Source organism: Tenrec ecaudatus, chromosome 1 (assembly GCF_050624435.1).
Source record: "Tenrec ecaudatus isolate mTenEca1 chromosome 1, mTenEca1.hap1, whole genome shotgun sequence".
Taxonomy (NCBI): Eukaryota; Metazoa; Chordata; class Mammalia; order Afrosoricida; family Tenrecidae; genus Tenrec; species Tenrec ecaudatus.
In genome coordinates this window covers 308,832,385-308,852,136 of record NC_134530.1, presented here as the reverse complement: position 1 = coordinate 308,852,136, position 19,752 = coordinate 308,832,385, and the positions used below count along the sequence as shown (strand labels likewise).

Here is a 19,752-nt window from a genome sequence, read left to right as displayed (position 1 = left end):
TCAAGCTCTAGCAGACTTCCTACACCCTCTTTGCCATTGATTTTGGATCACTTGTTTTTCCCTTGGCCCTGGGCTTGCTAACACCCACTTCCTTTCCCCTCCCTCCCCACTCCCATGTCCTCCAGAACCTCCGTTCCCATTAATTTTCCCTCCAGATTGTTTACCCCACGTATCTTATTTTGATAGACCTTCACAGAAAATAAAATACACAAAAAAGAAGACAGAGGAAAACAAAGCAACAAAAGAAAACATAATGACAAGGACAAAAACCAATGCCCAAAACAAACAAACAAAGAGAAAAGCCTGTAAAAAGGTCAAGGTGTATTTGTGGACTTTTAGGAGTGTTTTCTGGTTGAATTTGTTGGGATGCCATGTCCTGTCCCCATAGTCTATTTTGGGTATTCCTGGGGACTTTGTTGTTCTGTTCCCCTTTCTGTTCTGTTGCACACCCTTAGTGTTTCACCTCAGTGTGGTGGTGTCAGACAGGAGCAATTCTCACACTGTGGCTCCGGTGTTGTCCCCTGTAGCATTATGGGTCAGTGAGGGAAATTCTTAAGGTTCCTACATCCACTGGAGAGACAGTCAAAGGATGTGTCTATGACTCTATGAAATGGGCCCCATTAGAGGCATGTACACAGGCCTTGTTGGTGTACAGAACGAGTGATGAGTGCACTTGACCTAGAGATGTGGCTGAAAATATCAGGAAAGTAGGAATGTGGAATTTGTTCTTAAAGGGCCTTGGCTATGTACCCTCCTAGAATATGGACTCTATTTTACAGATACCGATTTATTATTTTTGGTTAAGAAAGACTATGATCAAATTTGCATTTTAGAGCAATTGTTCTCAAAGCAGAATGGAAGACCACTTAAACTGGACAAGGCTAGAGGCAGGGAGGCAGTCGGCCTTAATGTACTCTTTCAAACACTCCTGTTCTCATTCCTGCAACACGGCGGGTTTCTTTTCCCTGTGCCTTCAAGCTTCGGCCTAGAAATGTGCTTTGGGAACCCAAAGTCCAGTCAAAGTCAGAGGCCATCAGAAGGAGGAAGCTCTAGTAATCAATTTACCACTTACTACATTTATTCTTCCTGTTTATACCAGCAATAAACAATATCAAAGTAAGTAGTTATTGAGAGGAAAACTGAGGCACAGGGAGACGGACAAAGGTAACACACAGGACAAAGGGAGCGAAGAAACAGAAATAGCTTTATTAGGTGGGAGCTCCTGGTGAAACCCCATGGTCTAGCATGTAGCCCAGGAGAATCTCTGGCTTTCCCTGGGGTCCGGGGTTTTTAAAGGAAAGCAGGGAGCGGGAGTGGGGCGGGGCGAGAGGGCGGGGGTGTCCATGCTGCATCAGTAAGATTTATGTCTCAGGATGTAGTTGATCAGCTCTGGCAGACAGGCTGTTCATTTCTCAAGGGGTCAGGAATTCCAGGGATTGTTCTCCAGTGTCCTCATTTCAGGGGGGCAGCTGCTGACCTCTGGGGATGGGCAGGCAAGTGAGACCCTGACCTGCTCAGTTCAGCCAATCATATATTCTGTGAGCTGGTGTGTTGGAGTGAGGATGACATGACTGTGTCCCTGTAGAAAAGCAGGCGTCCTTCATTTTATTGTGCTTTGCACCTGAAAGGTGCAGGTTTGTGGCAGCCCAAAGTGGCAAGTCATATTTCTAACAGCAAGTTCTCACATTGTGTCTCTGTGTCACATTTTGGTAACTCTCACAATATTTCAACACCTTTTTATAATGCTCTTGCACACTTAAGAGACGACAGCACAGTGTAAACAAAGCTTGCATAGCCATAGAGAAAACACTAAATCCACCACTTACTTTTGGGCAATATTTGCTTTATTGCTGTGGTCTCGAATTGAACCTCCTGAAACATCTCTTAAGGTATGTCGATAGGACCAACCCCCCCACCCCCCCCAAAAAAAGTAAAGCAAAACAAAAACAAAGCCTGTTTTAAGTCTTTGAGAAGAATCTCTAGTGCTCTATGGGTTAAACATTGAATTGTCAACCTTGAGGACCGTGGTTCAAGGCTCCCCCCCCACCCTCCAGGCAGTCCTGTGGGAGAAAGATGAAGCTTTCTTATTCTGTGAACATTGACAGATTAGAAACCTTACAAAGCAGTTAAAATATGTCCTCTAGAGTTGGGTTTCTAGGAGCTGGAGTGGACTTGATGGCAGTGGGTCTGGTTAGGGTGGGGAAGTCACAGAATTTCAGTTTTGTTACTGAAGCATCAGGTAATTTACGCTGACTGATACACCAGTGGAAAGGCTGTACATTAAAAATCAGCAATGTTCAGGAACCAAGCACAGTAGACACTGTGAAGATGGAGAGAAGAAGACTGATAAGAGAATGATTTAGGAGGCAATATTGAGTAGACACGTGACCGGAGTGCAGAACAAGTAGGCTCACGTGGAGAAAGAAGGTGGCTCTGGGTCACAGCTTCCTGGACTGAAGTCCAAGTGGAGATGTTGCATGTTGGCTATCAGACATCCAGATCAAGAGATATGTGGGCAGTGGATAGAGATTAGAGAAGCATTGGCAAAGACTGATCTGGTCCCTGAGTTCCTCCTCTTCGGACTCAAGGCAAGATTCTCCTCATTTCCTTCATTGGCTTTAAGGTGTAGGCTCCTGGACGAGAGAACTAGGGGCGGTTTGGGGGTGGGAGGAAGAAGAGAGGAGAATGATTCAACTTTAAGCATATTTTCTGTTCTATTTCCTCAGGATTAAGAGGGGCTCTAAAAAGGTGGAGATAAACCTTGAAAAGCGAATAGGAGTGCGTATAATTTAATTTGTTCTATCACTTCTTTTTCTCCTTTGTATTTCTACAACTCACAGTGTACTGTAGTGTTTGATCACTTACAAGTTCACTTGAGAATCTGTGTGTGATCATTTGGAGCTGGTCATAATCTCACTGGAAAATGGGCACAGGACAACTGTTACAGTATTGAAAGAGGAGACCTCTGATTCCAAGGGTCTCTGTCTATGAAGAAGGTGATATTGGACAAAGAAAAAACCCTGCTCCCCAAGCAGAAGAGATCTTCAGAAATGGAGAGAGGGCTAGTACTATGATCTCTGTAATGCTGGGTTGTCAGGAAACTATTAGGGTGGAATTAGCAAAGCTTTTACCTAAAGACCCATTTGATTATAAATCCTAATGATGCTGGTGTATTTACTTATGTTGTGAAAGCAACAGTGTGTGCTTAGAAATTTGCCAGATTAAGGATTCAAGGGACTGGTTTGAGCTCTAATGGATTGCTGTATGTCTTGGGGTACATTCTCCAAACTTCAAGTCTACTCATTGTGCCAACCTGGCCAATGGGAACACGTGGTATCTATATGGTTGCTGTTTGATTGGAGGGCAAATAGATAAACGGCTTGGCAAGCACCCGCCTGTCTTTCTTGCTCTTTGTGGTTGCCTTAGCTAATTCTCTTCCTTTACTTGCAAGCCACACTATCCATGGGACATGCAACCCGTGGATCATGTTGCTAGAGCTTCAGGTTCCTGGGAGTCGTTCTTCACCACGCTACTGGTGTGTCGATCATTTGAGCTTGAGACAGTGGGATCCTGTCATCTGACTGACTGCTTATGACCTGCCATTCTGTTTGCTTCCTGTGGCCAACTGGCTGCATGGCCTACTGAAGACTCAGCTGTCTGCCCCTTTGACCTAGGTACGATCCAGCAGCCCTCATGAGTTTGAGAACTTCCAGTATATTAACTGTTCCATGAAAGTGAGTTGAACTGAATCCTCTGTACTGTTGTGTGGACTAAGTGTGGGTCAGTTAGGGGATGTCATCTCTCTTGGTGGGGCCGGCCCTATGGTCCTCTCTGTGCCTTGGGTGTTCTGAGCAGGAGTATTGTCCTCAGGGCAGGGTGGGCCAGGATTCGGTCCAAGCTCTCTCTCTTTTCCCCCTCTTACTTTTCTCCAGTGTGGTCTGAGCAGATCCACCACTCTCCACGGGCTACATCTTCAGTGCTCTCCTCTGTAGTGCAATCTTCTGGGAGTTGTCTGAGGCAATCTTAGTATTGTACATTGATTTTAAATTTTATCTCCTTTTTTGAGATAAAAATAATGTGGATGAATACATACATATATATATAATTGTGATGGAGTGAAAAATTTTAGACTACAGTCATTGTTCAATTTTTTTGTAATGTTTTTGTTTGTGTGAATTCTTTCAGATTTCCTTTGTTTGGAAATATTTTTATGTCTCCTTCATATTTGCTGGATAACTTTACTGGATATAGGACTTTTTTTGCTTGGCAGTTTATTTTCTTTCAAGTTTGGTTTATGTTACTGCATTGTCTTCTTGCTTACATGGTTTGTGCCAAGAGGTCTGAGCTTATCCTTACCAGAATTTCATTGTAGGTGTCTGTTCATTTTTCTGTAGTTGCTCTAAAGAATTTTCTCCTCTTCCTTGAAGGTGGATAATTTGATTCCTATATGTCTTAAAGTCGTGTCCGCCACCTCTCTTCCCCTCTTCCTCCAGGTAAATCGTATTTGGGGTCTTTTAAGCTTCTTTATTAATTTTTGCCATCTCTTGAGAGATATTGGTGAACATTTCTTTCACAAATCCTTGTACTATTTTCTCTGTAATTTTTTGGTTTCTTCTTGTTCCAGGATCCCAATGAGATGTAGGTTGTTTCTCTCAACACATCATTCACAGGTTTTCTTTGGATTCTTGGATGGCTCTTCTACCCAGTTGGGTCTTAGGTGAGCCTATGCAAACAAGGAGTGTGCAAACACTAAGAGAGGGGATGGTTTCTCTTTTCGGTTTTCATTACCACCACACTGGGTATAAGTATGAGGCAACTTTGAAGAGCAGCAGCAGAGAGAGAGAGAATCTCTAAAGACCTTGGAAGAGCTCATACAAGATCTCTGTCTGAAGGAGTGGAGGCTGTCCAACCTGAGACCGTGACACCGGGACTCAGGAGCAGTGCTCAAGCTCCGGGGTACCTTCTCTGTATCTAGCCCATGACTCTGGAGCTATGGACAGGGTGACAGGTAGGCCAGTTTCCTGGCCCATGGAGGCAAAGGCCAAGGCACTGTGACGTGTCTTCATTTTCTCTTTTTCGTCCTCCTCTTTCCTGACACCAACAAAAGTCAAGGACGACTTCCATGTATTTTTGTTGTTTTATATTTTAAAATGCATATATTCATATGTTATAGTGCCATGTGCTTCTGCGACTCTATGTATGTATTTAATTCTTTACTGGTTTACACAAAGGCAATATTGCACTTGGTTTTTCAAGGATAAAACAAGGAATCAGATAGAAATTCTGCTGTACTAGTAAAGATAACTGGGTGATTATTTTTGCATTTATCATATCTACCAGTCCCAGTGCTAAACAAATCTCTGAATACCTGGATCTCACAACACAAGTTAGATTATATCACCTTAGTTTTACAGAAGAAGGTATAGCTTGGAGAATGAAAACATGTTCCAAGTTAGTCATACTGACAGCACCAGGATGGTAAATCCTGCTCAGCTTCAAATAAGGGCTCCACTACTGAAGACATGTGGAAATGGTTGGACTGTAGGAGATGAAGACACTTGTCCTTTACCGGAAGTCCTGTCAGAATTTCCTTACTGCCTTGCTGCCAGACCTCTCCCAAGACAAGGAGCTTCTGTATTGGTCAGATCTTTAACTTGATGCTCACAATGAAAACACAAGCAACTAAGGAAGGATGGGCATCTCTGAAATGATTGAAAATGAGGTCTTAGGCAATAATTTTGGTTGGAATTTCTACCACTACACATGTCAAAGAACTCATAACTATTTTGCTCTGATATTACTACTACCTTCTATCTTTATTTTTCAATATTCTTCACCAGCGCCAGCACCAGAATTCAAATGCATTGATTCTTCTTTGCTCTTTATGATTCAATGAGCAAATGTCACATGCATATGGAGCGATTGGAAACACCATGGCTTGGATCAGGTGCATCTTAATCCTCAAAGTAACCTCCTTGATTTTCAACCTTCTAAAGATGTTTTGTGTAGCAGATTTGCCCAGGTCAATGCATTGTTTGATCTCTTGAATGTTGCTTCCATGAGCATTGATTGTGGAACCCAGCAAGACCAAATCCTGGACAATTAAATTTTTCTCTGTCTTATCATGACGTTTCTCTTGCTCTGGTTGTGATGATTTCAGTTTTCTTTACAATGCGTTTAGTCCACACTGAAATTCTTGGAAGAAGTATCGCTAGAGTTCTTAGAGGCACGGATGGGAGACTTTGTTTTACATACTTTGGACGTGTGGTCAGGAAAGGTCAGTCCCTGGAGATGGACATTGTGCTTGTGAAAGTAAAGGGGCAGCAGGAAGAGGAAGATCCGCAATAAGATTGTTTGACACAGTGGTTTCAGTAATGAGCATCAGGTATGGGAAGAATTGTCAGGATGGCACAGGACTGGGCAGTTCTTTGATCTGTTGTACACAAGGTCCCTATGGGTAGGATCCAAGTTGATCACACTTAACTAACAAATCTGTGTTTTTAGATGAAGAAGCTCAAGTATAAAAAGGATAAATCACGTGCTTAGAGTAGCACAGACAGAAGTGAGACTTAAAGCCATAGGAGCTGGCTCTTGCCCTAACTAAATCTCAGCCACCATCACTGTTCTAGGACGCCTAGTTCAGAGGTAGCATTTGGCACAAACCCCTTGGCCAATGAATTCCACTCTTGTCCATGGAATTGACCTAAACTTAGTGGCAGTAGAGGTAGAAAGGATGAGGGAGTGGATGGAGGTATCCTAGGGCTTCCATCACATGGCGAAAAACAGCTCATTAATCCTGCCAAGTTTCTGGGGCCCCACTCCCATGGACAGTTAATTAGCCCCTGGCATTAATGATTAAGAAGAGAGGGAAGGAACCTTAGGGGAGGTGCCATCAGCCATGCTCCCTGTGGTAAACTTGGCACCGTCATGCTCTCTGAGTGTGCTCCACAGTCACTGGGGAGCAGAAGACCACTTTTCTCCTGAGTGTCTCAGGCTTTCTTCTGGAATCTCAGAAGCCCATTCAGCATCCCATTATTTTTGTTACTTATATCACTGTTAAAATGGATATAAATTGCATAGCATAAAATGGAGATTTAAGGTTTATAGTTCAATGAATTTTGACATCTTTTGTACTGACATAGTATCTTCATCATTTTATAAACTCATGGTGTGCCTCTTTTTTCCCTGGGTGACCTAACTGTTGACATTTTTTTGTTTTGTCTCTTGTAAGATTTCACACAAATGGGATCGCATGATATGATCCCATATTGGATCAGGCATCTGTCAGTCAGCATAATTTATTTTGAAGATCTGTCTAAGTTGTTTCTTCTATGAGTAGCTCAGTTACTTAAAAAAATTATTTTATTAGCGCCCATATAACTCTTATCAAGATCCACACATACATCAGTCGCATAAAGCAAATTTGTATATTCATTGCCCTCATCACTCTCAAAACATTTTCTGTCCAATTAAGCCCCTTCTATCAGCTCCTCATATTTCCCCTCCCTCTGAGTCCCTCACGATGCCTTGATAATCTATAAATTATTATTTTATCATACCTTTCATTGTTCAATGTCCCCTTTCACCCACTTTTCTGTTGTCCGTCCCCCAGAGAGGAGGTTATATATGGATCATTGTAATCAGTCCCCCCTTTCCAACTCACCTTCCCTTCACCCTCCTGGTATTGCCACTCTCAACACTGGTCCTGAAGGGATCAACCACCCTGGATACCCCGTGTTTCCAGTTCCTATCTGTACCAGTGCACATCCTCTGGTGTAGCCAGATATGTAATGTCGAATTGGGATCATGATGGTGGGGTGGGGGCGGGGGGAGGAAGCATTTAAGATCCAGAAGAAAGTTGTATGTTTCATCATTGCTATGCTGCACCCTGACTAACTTGATTGCTCCCCGTGACCCTTTATTACGGGGATGATCAATTGCTTTCAGATGGGCTTTGGGTCTCCACTCTGCATTCCCCCTCATTCACAATGATATGATTTTTTTGTTCTGATGATGCCTGATACCTGAAACCTTCCACAGCTTTTGATCGACAGGGTGGTGTGCTTCTTCCACGTGGGCTTTGTTTCTTCTGAGGTAGATGACCACTTGTTTACCTCCAAACCTTTAAGACCACAGACACTATATCTTTTGATATTCAGGCACCATCAGCTTCCTTCACCATATTTGCTTATGCACCCAATTATTTTCAGCGACTCTATCAGAAGGTGAACATCATCGAATGCCAGTTTAATAGAACAAAGTATTCTTGTATTGAGGGAGTACTTGAGTGGAGGCCAATTTCTATCTGCTACCTTATTTCTAAATCTATACATATATACACATAAATCTATTTCCCCATCTTTATATATATGTAATATATATATTTGCACATGTACATGCTTCTATTTACACCACTATAAATGCCCTTACCACTAAGCTCTTTCTTCTATTTTCTTTCATTTTCCTCTTGTCCCACTATCATATTCTGCCAACCTTAGGGTTTCAGTAATTACTCTACGCTACATTGCCCTTGGTCATGCCCTACTAGGCCTCCTACACCCTCCTCACTACCAATTTGGATTACTTGTTGTTGCCTTGTCCCAGGATTTGTTAACATCACTTCCTTTCCACCCATATGTCCCTATCCTGGCGCTTTCTGTCCCATTGTTTTCTCCTCCAGATTGTTCATCCAGCCTATCTTATTTAGACAGACCTGTGGAGATAATAACATGCACCAAAAGAAGACAGAGTAAAACCAAGCAACAAAAGAAAGCAAAACATCACCACCAACAACAAGCCAATGACAAAGAACAAAACAAAACACAACAAGAAAGAAAAGTTTGTAGTTAGTTCATGGACTGGTTGGGTTTAGGAAGCCTTAGGAGTGTTTTCCAGTCATGTCTTTTGGGGCACAAAACCCTGGCCTTAAATTCTATCTTTGGTATTTCTGGGGACTTCGTTGCTCTGTTCCCCTTGCTGTAATGTTCCACGCCCTTAGTCTTTTGCCTCGGTGTGTTGGGACCAAATGGGGTGGACTTCGCACAATGTGCCTCCAGTGTTGTCCCCTGTAGGGCTATGGGTCAGTGAGGGATGTCAGGTTTCATAGTGGAGCTGGCCATGTGGTCTTCTCCGTAGATTGTCTGCTGTGAGTGGGAATATCATCGTCAAGGCTTGGTGGGCCAGGGTGTGCTCCACTCTCTCTTCCTCCCCCTTCCTTTGCTCCCATGTGCTCTGATCAAACATGTCCCTCTCCCTGAGCTGCTGATTCAGAGCTGTCCTCTGAAATCAATTCTTCTGGGGTGAGGGGCAAATGTTCACGTAGTTGGGATTGGGGCTGGCCCCTCAGACCTCTCCACTGATTCCCTATACCATGCTTGTATGTTGCATTCATATCTTGCAGTACTGGGTGGAAGTTTGGTCCCTCGTTCCCTGTGGAAATAATATAAACTATACCCTCCCCTTGGGTGTGTTACTGCCCTGTGCCCCTGATACCCAATTCTTTCTTTTATTCCTACCTCCCCTTCCTTTTAGTTGGCTACCATATGTATACCTGTATTTGGTCTGGCCCCTGTCATACTACCTGGTTCTCACCCAGGAGTGTTTGCATATAGTAGCTTTTTCCCTGTGCCCCTTTTGCATTTTTTTTAATGCTTACCTCAGCGGACTCATTGTACTTGTCCTTTTGTGCTTGGTTTACTTCACTCAGCATGATTTCCTCCAGTTCTTCCCATGCAGTCATGCGCTTCATTCGCTTATCACTGCTTTTTAGCGATGAGTAGTACTCCATTGTATGTATGTACCACAACTTTTAATTCAATTATCAGTTGATGGAAATTTGCACTGTTTCCTACTCCTTGCAATTGTGAACTGTGCTGCTATGAACATTGGAGAACAGATGTCTGGCCGTGGTTTGTTTCTTGCCTTCTCTGGGTATATGCCCAATAGGGGGATTGCTGGGTAGTATGGTAGCTCAATTTCCATTTGTTTTAAATATTGCCAGATCAATTTCTATAGTGGCTGTATATATTTATAGGTCAACCAGCAGTAGATGAGAGTTCCTGTCTCCCCACAGCCCCTCCAACACTTGTTGCTTTCTGATTTTTTGAATTGGGCTATCTTTGAGAGTGTGAGGTGGTACCTCATTGTTGTTTTAATTTGCCTTTCTCTTCTGGCTACAGATCGGGAACATTTCCTCTTATATTTATTGGGCATTTGGATTTCTGCCCCTGTGAAACTTCTGTTCAGCTCATTTTCCCACCTCCTCAGTGGGCAATTAGTTTTTTTTTCTATTTGGAAGATAGCACAGTATTTTAGATATTAGTAATAAAACCCTTTGTCTGATATGTCATTGCTAAAGATGTTTTCCCAGTCTGTGGACTCTCTTATTACCCTCTTGGTGATTTTTACCCCCATGTACACAGTTGTTTTATCTTCAGTATATCCCATTAGTCAATTTGTGCCTCCTCTGTGTTTGTGTTCTTTCCTATTTCTGATAGCCTATGTATTCCCTGTAATAAGTTCTCATGTTGGTCCCAATTCCTTCAATGATGGCCCTAATAGTTTGGGGTTTAACTTCAAAGACTATGATCCACCTTGAGTTTATTCTTGTTGGGGTGAGATAAGGGTCTTGTTTCATTTTTCTGCAGGTAGTTATCCATTTTTTTCCATTACTACTTGTTAAAGAGGGCATCTGCTTCACAGTGGATATTTTGGGGGCTCTTATCAAAGATCAGTTGTCTGTATGCTGATGATTTTATTTCTGGGTTTTCAGTTCTTTTCCATTGATCTGAATCTCTGTCGTCATTCCAGTGTCACACTCTTTTGACCATTGTGGCTGTATAGTATATGCTAAAGTCAGGTAAAGCAAGCCTTCCCAATGTGTCCTTGTTCTTGTAGAGTTCTCTGCTAATTCCAGGCTTCTTCCCTCTCCATATGAAGTTGGTAATCAGTTTATCCATTTCTTGAAAGAAAGATGAAGGTAATTTTATCACGATTGCATTGACCTTATAGCGTGCCTTGGGCTGAACTGACGTTTTTACTATGCTGAGTCTTCCAATCCATGAGCATGGAATATTCTTCCGTTTGTTGATGTCACTCTAGATTTCTTGTAATGGCGTTCTGTATTTTTCCTCATATAGATATTTTGTTATTTTAGTCACGTATATTCCTAGATGTTTCAATTTGTTTGTGGCTATTGTGAAGGGTGTCACCTTTTTGATCTCCTCTTCTGTGGTCTTATTCAATGTCTATAGCAATCCGACCGGCTTCCATTCATTGATCTTTTATCCTGCCACTTCGCCAAACTCCTCTATTGCTTACACTATTTCCCTTGTGGAGATTTTGGGATTTTCCTTATATAAAATCATATCATCTGCAAATAATGATAGTATCACCTCCTCCTTCCCCAGACAAATACCTTTGATGTCTTTTCATTGCCTTATGCTGTTAGCTAAGACCTCTAGCAGGATGTTAAATAACAGTGGGGACAAGAGGCATCCATGTCTTGTCTCCTTTTTCTGTGAGATTGTGTTAGTCTTTTCTCCATTGACCACCATGTTTGCTGTTTGTTTTTCATATATAGCTTGTATTGTCTTGAGGAATTCTCCTTTTGTTCGTATGTTCTTGAGTGTCTTAAACATGAATTGGTGTTGGATGTTGTCGAATTCTTTTTCTGCATCTATTCATATTATCATGTGGTTAAGTTTTTCATGTCTGTGGGGCGAATGAATCATCCCTGTGTCCCTCTAATCAATCCCACTTGGTCCTGGTGAATTATTTGTTTTATGTACTTTTGTATTCTATTGGCCAGTTTATGTTTTAGGATTTTGGCATCGATGTTCATTAGGTATATTGTTTGAAGTTCTTGGTTCTTGTGGGATCCTTGCCATGTTTTGGATCAGAGTTACACTAGCTGCATAGGAGTTTGACAATTTGTCATCTTTTTCTATGTTCTGGAAGAGTTTGTGTAGGATTGGTGTCAGTTCTTCCCTAAATGCTTGGTAGAATTCTCCTGTCAAGTCATCTGGTCCAGGGTATTTTTTTGATGCCAATCCCTTGATAACCTAGCCTATTTCTTCTATTGCTCTGGCTCTGTTGAGATTCTTGACATCCATTAGTGATAGTCTAGGGAGGGATAGTTTTTCCAAGGATTTGTCCATGTCTTCCAAGTTGTTGAATTCTCTGAGTACAACCCTTCATAGGACTGTGTAATTATCCTTTTGATTTTATTAAGGTCTGTTGTAATGTCCCCTGTTTCACCACTCATTCTTGCTATTGAAATTTGTTCTCTTCTTTCTTTGGTTAGGTTTGCCAGTGGTCTGTTGATTCTGTTTATCCTTTCAAAGAATCAACTTTTATCAGCATTATTTTTTCCTATTGTTTTCTTATTTTGCCTCTCCTGAATATTAGCCCTGAAGTTTATTATTTACCCTCTTTTGCTATTTGTGTGGTAGTCCTGCTGACTCTGCTCTACGTTTTGTAAAATTTGTGACAACATATCAGTCATGAGTCTCTCTGCCTTTTTCATGTGACGTGTGTTGCTCTGAAACTTCATCTGATAACTGCCTTTGCTGTGTCCCATAAGTTTTGGTACATCATGTTCTCATTCTCGTTGGTTTCATGGAAATTTCCTAATTTATCTCTGATCTGTGCCAGTACACACTCCTTTTGCAGTAGAGAGTTATTCATCCTCCAATTGTTTGCTCTTGTTTCCGTCATCTTCCTTTTGTTCATTTCCAGCCTTATGTCACAGTGGTCAGAGAGAGAGAGAGTTCTGTATGATATCAATGTACTTAAATTTATGGTGTTTTGCATTATGCCCCAAATGTAGTCTATCTTGGGATATTTTCCATGTGAGTTTCACAAGAACGTTTTTTTTGTATTTGAATGAAAATCTCTGTAAATATCTATCAGGTCAAGTTGTCTAATTCTAGTACTTAGATCTCTAGGCTCCTTGTTGAGTTTCTTTCCCTGTGATCTATCTTTTCAGAGAGTGGTGTATTAAAGTCACCCACTATCATCGTTGCAGCTGTGATTTCTTTTTTCATCTTCTGGAGTGTTTGAGTGACGCATTCAGTGGGTTTCTCTTTCGGGGAACATATGAATACAGTGCTTCCTTGCTCTTTGTGTCCTGTTCTCTTGACCGTTATATAGTGTCTCTCCTTATCTTTTTTATGGTTTGCACTTTAAGGTAAATTTTATGTGAGATTAGGGTTGCAACTCCTGTTGTTTTTTTCTTTTTCGAATTGCTAGTTGCTTGGTACACCTTTCTCGAGCCTTTGATTCTCAACCTATTTTTGTCTGTCTTCTTGAGATGTGTCTCCTGTAGGCAGCAGATTGATGGATTGTTTTCTAAGCCAGTCTGCTAGCCTCAGTCTTTAATGCCTGAGTTCTGGCCATTGATATTCAGGGTTATTATCTCCGTCTGCAGGCTCTGTGATGTCATATTATACCTTTTGTGTTGGGTGTTATCCTACTTTCCTTTCTTATTAGTGTGTTGTTCGTGTGTGTGTGTATTATTCGTGACTACTTTAAATCCTTAAGCCAATGCTATCTTGGGGTCTATTACCTTTTTTTGCCCTCTGGATGAGGTTGTTCTATGTGGAGGTGTCTGATTTATGCTTCCCAAGTGTTGTTCTTCTGCCCATACTGGATCGGGAAGGATCTTTTGTAAGGCTGGGTTTCTTCTAACATATTCTTTGAGTTTTTCCTTGTGTGGGAAGTCTCTTACTTTTCCATCTATCTTGGCTGGATAGAGCATTCTTGGGTTTGTGTCGTTTTTCTTCAATTTTCGGAATATGTTACTTCACTCTCTCCTCGTCTTCATAGTTTCTGCTGATAGGTCTGAGCATATTCTTCTTTAGGACCCTTTGTATGTGAATGCTTGTTTTTCTCTAGCTCCTCTCATGATTTTCTCCTTTCCTTCAAAGTTGGATAGTTTAACCATTATGTGCCTTGGCGACTTCTTGGGATTCAGTCTAGTTTGTGGACTTTCAGCCTCCTGAATGGTTGCCTGGTTTTCATTCATTAAGTTGGTGAAGTTTTCCTCTGATTATTCTTTTACTACTGTTGCAGTTGACTTTTTGTTTTGTCTTCCTCTGGTAATCCAATAATTTTAATGTTGTCCCTCTTCATAGCATCCGACAAAGCCCTTAGGTTTTCTTCAGCTTCTCTGATGATCTCATTAGATTTCTGTTTGCATTTTTAAAATTCTGCTTGGCTGTCCCCCAATTCACTGGTGCAGTTCTCTGCTTCCTCCAGTTGACTTTCAAGGTCCGTGTGTCTGATACTGGTTTTTGTTATCTCCTCCCTAAGCTCTTGTATTTCCCTTTGGTGTATGGACTTTACCTCCTGTATCATTTCATCCTCTTCCTGTATTTTTTCTCTCATATCCTTTATGACTCCAAACAGCATTTTGAAATTTCTTATGTGGCAGCCCAATGTCTGCTTCTTCTTTGCATGTCATTATTTTCAGGACATCTTCTGCCATTGCCTTTTGTTTCTATGTTTGTTTGGTTTTTTTTGGTTGTTGTTGAGGTCCTTCAGGCTGCTGGCTGTTTGAGTTGTGCTGTTTTAGAGGAGCCAGGTGCCATTTTACAGGGAGTTGAAGAGGACTACCTCTCTCTCTGGAAGACTTGCAGGAATGCTTCTTCAAACTCCCTACTACAAACTTCACTATGGAATTATCCTACCAGTTTATCCTCCTGTTGCTTTCCTCTTAGGGGACTGCCCCAGAAGGCTGGTTGTTTGTCTGCTTTGTTGTCGAATACCAAAAATGGTGGGCGGAATTGCCTTGGCCGGGTAGATCAGTGCAGATGTTGGGCAGAGTGTCCTGTAGCAGCTTGTAATGTTGAAGAGTGTTGGCCAAGCTGCCTTAGGCTGTCTGAAGCATTAAGGTAGGTGGGAGGAAGTCCCCTGGGTCACGTGGGACAAAAGAGGAAAAGGAGGAGCTCCCCCAGCCACACAAGCAGGATGTATCCCCTGGTGGAAGTCAGCATGTCTTTCCCCAGCCCAACGTCAGGCTAGCTACACAGGGTTGAAGTCAGTTAACTTGGTGTGGGGCAGGCTTAAATGCCCTAGGCTAAGGGGAGTGGTCTGGAGTTCAGAGCTGGAGTGTGAGAGAACAGGGAAGAGACAAAGAGGAGGGGAATAAAACTAAGCCAGCTGAGACTGTGGTATGATAGAGAGAAGAGAGGGAAACAAAAGTAACAATATACCTGAGTCCCATCTGTCTGTGGGGCTGCAAGGGTTTAATCCCTGCCCCAAGGCAATGGGCAGCAGTGGCTGTGTTGTGATTCAGCCCTTGTGTTGTCTCCAAATGGTATCGGTTCCTGCCTAGACAGTGGCAGGGCTAATGTAAAACCCTAGCTGGCCTTCTCTGTGGTAAACCAAAAATCCCCAGGCCCCTCAAAACCTTGTAGATCTGTGTCTACTTAACTTGGTATTTTTAAAGGACACAAGATGATCACAGGGCTTCTTAGGGAGACATGTTAAGAAAATTGAAAAATATACTGTTGAGAAGAAGGCCAGGAATTTTGCATGAAGGTACTTCTTTTCCATAACCAGGCATCTAAATTTTGTTGGGAAAAATTACCACACCCACCCCAATGCACTAGTCTTTACCTTTCTGACATCATCTTGTCTTAGAAACTCAAATAAAATTGAAAAGGACCATGATTTTGTTTACTCAGGATGACTTATCTGCCCTATTGATGTGGTGTAATTTGAACAGTGTAGAATTCTTTAGGGGAAGCATTGCTTTCAGAAGTCTATATGCTGAGATGATGGATGTGCAAAGAAAGAAATGAAGAAATAATTGGCTTATATATTTTGATAGTGTTCCTTAATAAATACTTGTATTTTATCGCAGTACCTTTGGACCCACCTCTTATATATCCAAAAAAGAACTTAAACCTTTTTACTTAATAATGGGTCTCCAGTTTAACTCCGTCTGTCTGTCCTCATAATAATGAACAGGAACCTTCCTCTTGCCCTTAGTCCTTTTTCTCAGTGAGTCAGCAAATATTTCTAGTCATTTTGTTCTGTTTGCCAAGGCTGACACATATAGGAAGACTTCTCTTGGTCTCTTTACCTCCATCACTAATTCACTTTATTCTTTTATTCTCTAATCTTCTACCCTCCTATTTGCTCCTCTCACCCCAACGCACTTGTGAAACGCTTCTGTATGCTGCAAGCATTTCTTGGTAACTTTGACAATTGTGAAAGAATAAGCTTGGGTTAGATCCCTGCCGGGCCCCCCATCCACCCCCAGTAGCTCATGGATAACTGACCACAAGGAGACAAAACAGAATAAGCGATTGTAGTACTAAATCATACAGTAAAGCAATTACTTTACAAAGTTGGTGTGTTTAATATATAATTTCATGTAAACTTGAAAGTAAAGAAAAGTGTGCGGTGGTATTCCACCTGTCAAACATGCCACAGCCAGATGGTGCCTCTTTGTGGACATGACCTTCTCATAAGGTGGATTGTGGAAACTTTCCTCCTCTCTTTCTCTGCCTTCACCTTCCTGCAGAGTGATCCTGGTTGCTGCCAGAGCCATGGAGATGCTCTAACAGACTGGAGGGTGAGACAAAGAAAACGAGACAGTGCTGAGAGACATAGTAAAGTAAGTAGTGATTGCCATGTCACACGTGACTTAGAAATGGAGTGACAGAATTCAAGACACAATCATGGAAACAGAGAATGGAATGGAGGGGAAACAGTAAAGTTGATTCCGCGCTGGCTCCTTGGTAGAATTCTTGTTTGCTAACGTAGGAGACTTGAGTTTGATTTCTCGGCATTGCTCTTCAAGTGCAGCCACCATTCGCCAACCAATTGGGGTTTTCCTGTTGCAGGATGCTGACCAGGTCTCCGCAGAGCTTCCAGACTCAGGGAGACTAGAAAGAAAGCCCGCCCCCAACCAGCTCTCCCATTCCCACCCAAATCAGTCAATCCCTATGGATCCCAGCAGTTTTATCCCATTTTGCATGGGGCCACCATGAGTGAGGGTTAACTTCTTGATGGCCACTGAAAAAAATAACCTTCCTCTTCCCATTCTCCTCATCCATGTCTCTTATGTTCACACTCTCTGCCAGCCTTGCCAGGGCATGATGGGAGTGTGGACACAGCGAAACGGAGAAAGCTAGTTTAAGGAAAAAAGTAAGAATGAAGGGCATCACAATTTTGAAGCACACCAAAGAGTCAACCATCATCTTGATCTGGGGTCCACATCCTTCCGCAGCAACCTCATCAATGCCCTCTTGACCTCCTTGTTCCTCAGAGTGTAGATGAGAGGGTTGAGTGAAGGAGTGCCCACCGTGTAGAAGAGGCCAAAGAACTTGGCCCTCTCTTGGGCATAGGGACTTTTTGGCTGGAGGTAGACGGCAATGACTGAGCTGTAGAAGAGGGTCACCACAATGAGGTGGGAGGAGCAAGTCCCAAAAGCCTTCCTCCTCCCCTTTGCAGAGTTAATTCTCAGCACCGCCCGGACAATGGCACCATAAGAAATGAGGATGAGGGTGAGGGGCACCACCAGGATGAGGACACTGGCGACAGCCATCTGGATCTCATTGTAGGTGGTGTCTCCACAGGCGAGGCGGATTAGAGCTGGGACCTCACACACAAAGTTATCTATCTGCCGGTGGGGGCAGAAGGGAAGTTGGAGGGTGGAGCGGGTCTGGATCATTGACTCTACCAGGCCAACAACCCAGGCCATAGCCGCCAGCTGCCAGCACAGGCGGGGGTGGATGATAGTGGCATAATGGAGAGGCTGGCAGACTGCCACATAGCGGTCAAAGGCCATCACTGTCAGGATGATGCACTCCGTGGCCCCCAGAGAGAGGAAGATGAAGAGCTGCACAAAGCAGCCAAGGAAGCTGATGGTTTTGGGGCCCCAGAGGTTGAAGAGCATCTGGGGAACACAACTCGTGGTGAAGCAGAGATCCAAGAAGGAGAGGTTGGAGAGGAAGAAGTACATTGGGGAGTGGAGCCTGGAGTCCAGCACAGAGAGCAGGATGATGAGGGAGTTGCCCATTAGAGTCAGGAAGTAAGAGGCCAACACAATCACAAAGAGAATCTTTTCAAGTCCTGGATGTTCAGAGAAGCCCAGAAGGAGAAAGCCCACTGGGGAGCTCTGGTTGACCATGGCCTGTCCGTGTAGATCCTAGAGATGGAGGAGAAGCTGTCAGGCAAAAAGTTGTTGCAACCTATTTTATAATAACTCACCAAGAATGTGCTGGGAAATGAGTACATATTTCTGATCATTTTCCCTATACTGACTACGGAACTCTTTGCCATCACGTCAATCCGGAGTCATTGGGACTGTATAGGATAAGGTAGAACTGCTCCTGTTCCCAATTTTTCTCCCTTGGAATGACTGACATTTTGCATCACAGCCCCTGAGTAACCATTATGCCAGCATGGGTCCATACTGAAGGAGGGTAAAGGAGGCCAGGGCAACCTTTTGATTAATTAACTGACGCATGCCTTCATTCATCACCCATTTGTAGCGTGGGCCACAATTGGTAAGAAGCAACTTGAGGGGGATGGATTTTAGTTTGGTTTTATATTTCTGAGTGCTATCCTAAATGTTGTTTTTGTCTCTTACTTATTTGTAGATAAAGTTTATGATGATAAGTTATCTTGACTGTGTTGGTAATTTTCTCTTGTTCAGGATGAATTTTGTATACATATTTATATTCCCCAGGGGATTTCTCAGAGACAGAGTATTTTTCTTATCAGAGGGTTTCCTTTGTGCAAAGTCTTCGTCTTTCACCACGAGATCCCCTTTGGTATCCTGGTCTCACTAGTGGCCTGTTTGGTGAACCAGATTCCTAGTTGTGAGCTTTGATGGACAGTCTCAGTCCATAACATGAGATGCTTACAGGCAGCATACAGGCTTCCAGTACATTCCTGCTCACTGAAGAATCCATAACGACATTATGAATAGTCCTCAGAATCTAAAGGCCCAATTATACCGATGTACTGAGTGAATGAGAGAAAAGATTTTATCAAGTGAATGACAAATTTGGATGAACATACCAGGGAAATCTTTCAGAGGAAGGAGTTAGACCTATACACCACTCCTCTACCCAATGGTAACTTATATGGAGGCACAAAAGGCAGCTGAGAGGTCAGAGTGGAAGCTGTAGCTACCCTGGCAGTTCAGAGGCACGAACACAGGGTTTGGTGGTTTTACAAGATCTTAGAGAGTGCATATATGGGACACTGGTGGCCATACTGAGAAGCCAGGGACCTCGGACTTACAGGTGTGAGAGATTTCCCCCAGCACGAGGTCCCTTTCCCCTTGGTGTTTGCTGGGAATCTCTGATATTGCTCTTCCTTTGTTTGTTCTTTCACATTCTCAAATTCTTTCCCCGTCTATGGGATATTAGAATTTTAACAAAAATATTATCACATGCTTAAGCAAATATACGAGTAAATCAAATCTCTGTAAACAGTGATAAAACCTATGCCTCATGTACCTACCCACCCAGTTAAGAAAGTGAGCAAATATTACAAGTGTCTTAGCAGCTCCTAATCACATTATTTTGTCCTGCCCACCTGAATACATAACCACCATTGTTGGTTTTTAAAATTCTCATTTAAACATTTCCTTCTTTGAGACCGAGAAAGCCCACTACCATGTGGTAAATGTTGACGCGCAGTGGTCCTGTGGATGAAGCTGTCTGCCTCTGTGAAAACAAATCCTCTCAGAAACATTGGGGACGGTCCCTGTGAATCAGACTCAAT

The 19,752-nt window shown here is 42.7% G+C and overlaps 1 protein-coding gene across 1 annotated transcript; it reads right to left on the bottom strand.

Annotated features, from left to right (window-relative positions):
• Window positions 1-17,209: 17,209 nt before the first annotated feature.
• LOC142441690 (olfactory receptor 2H2-like) lies at window positions 17,210-18,145 on the bottom strand. Its single transcript, XM_075543486.1, has one exon. The coding sequence runs from the start codon at window positions 18,143-18,145 to the stop codon at window positions 17,210-17,212; it is 936 nt and encodes a 311-aa protein (XP_075399601.1).
• Window positions 18,146-19,752: the final 1,607 nt, after the last annotated feature.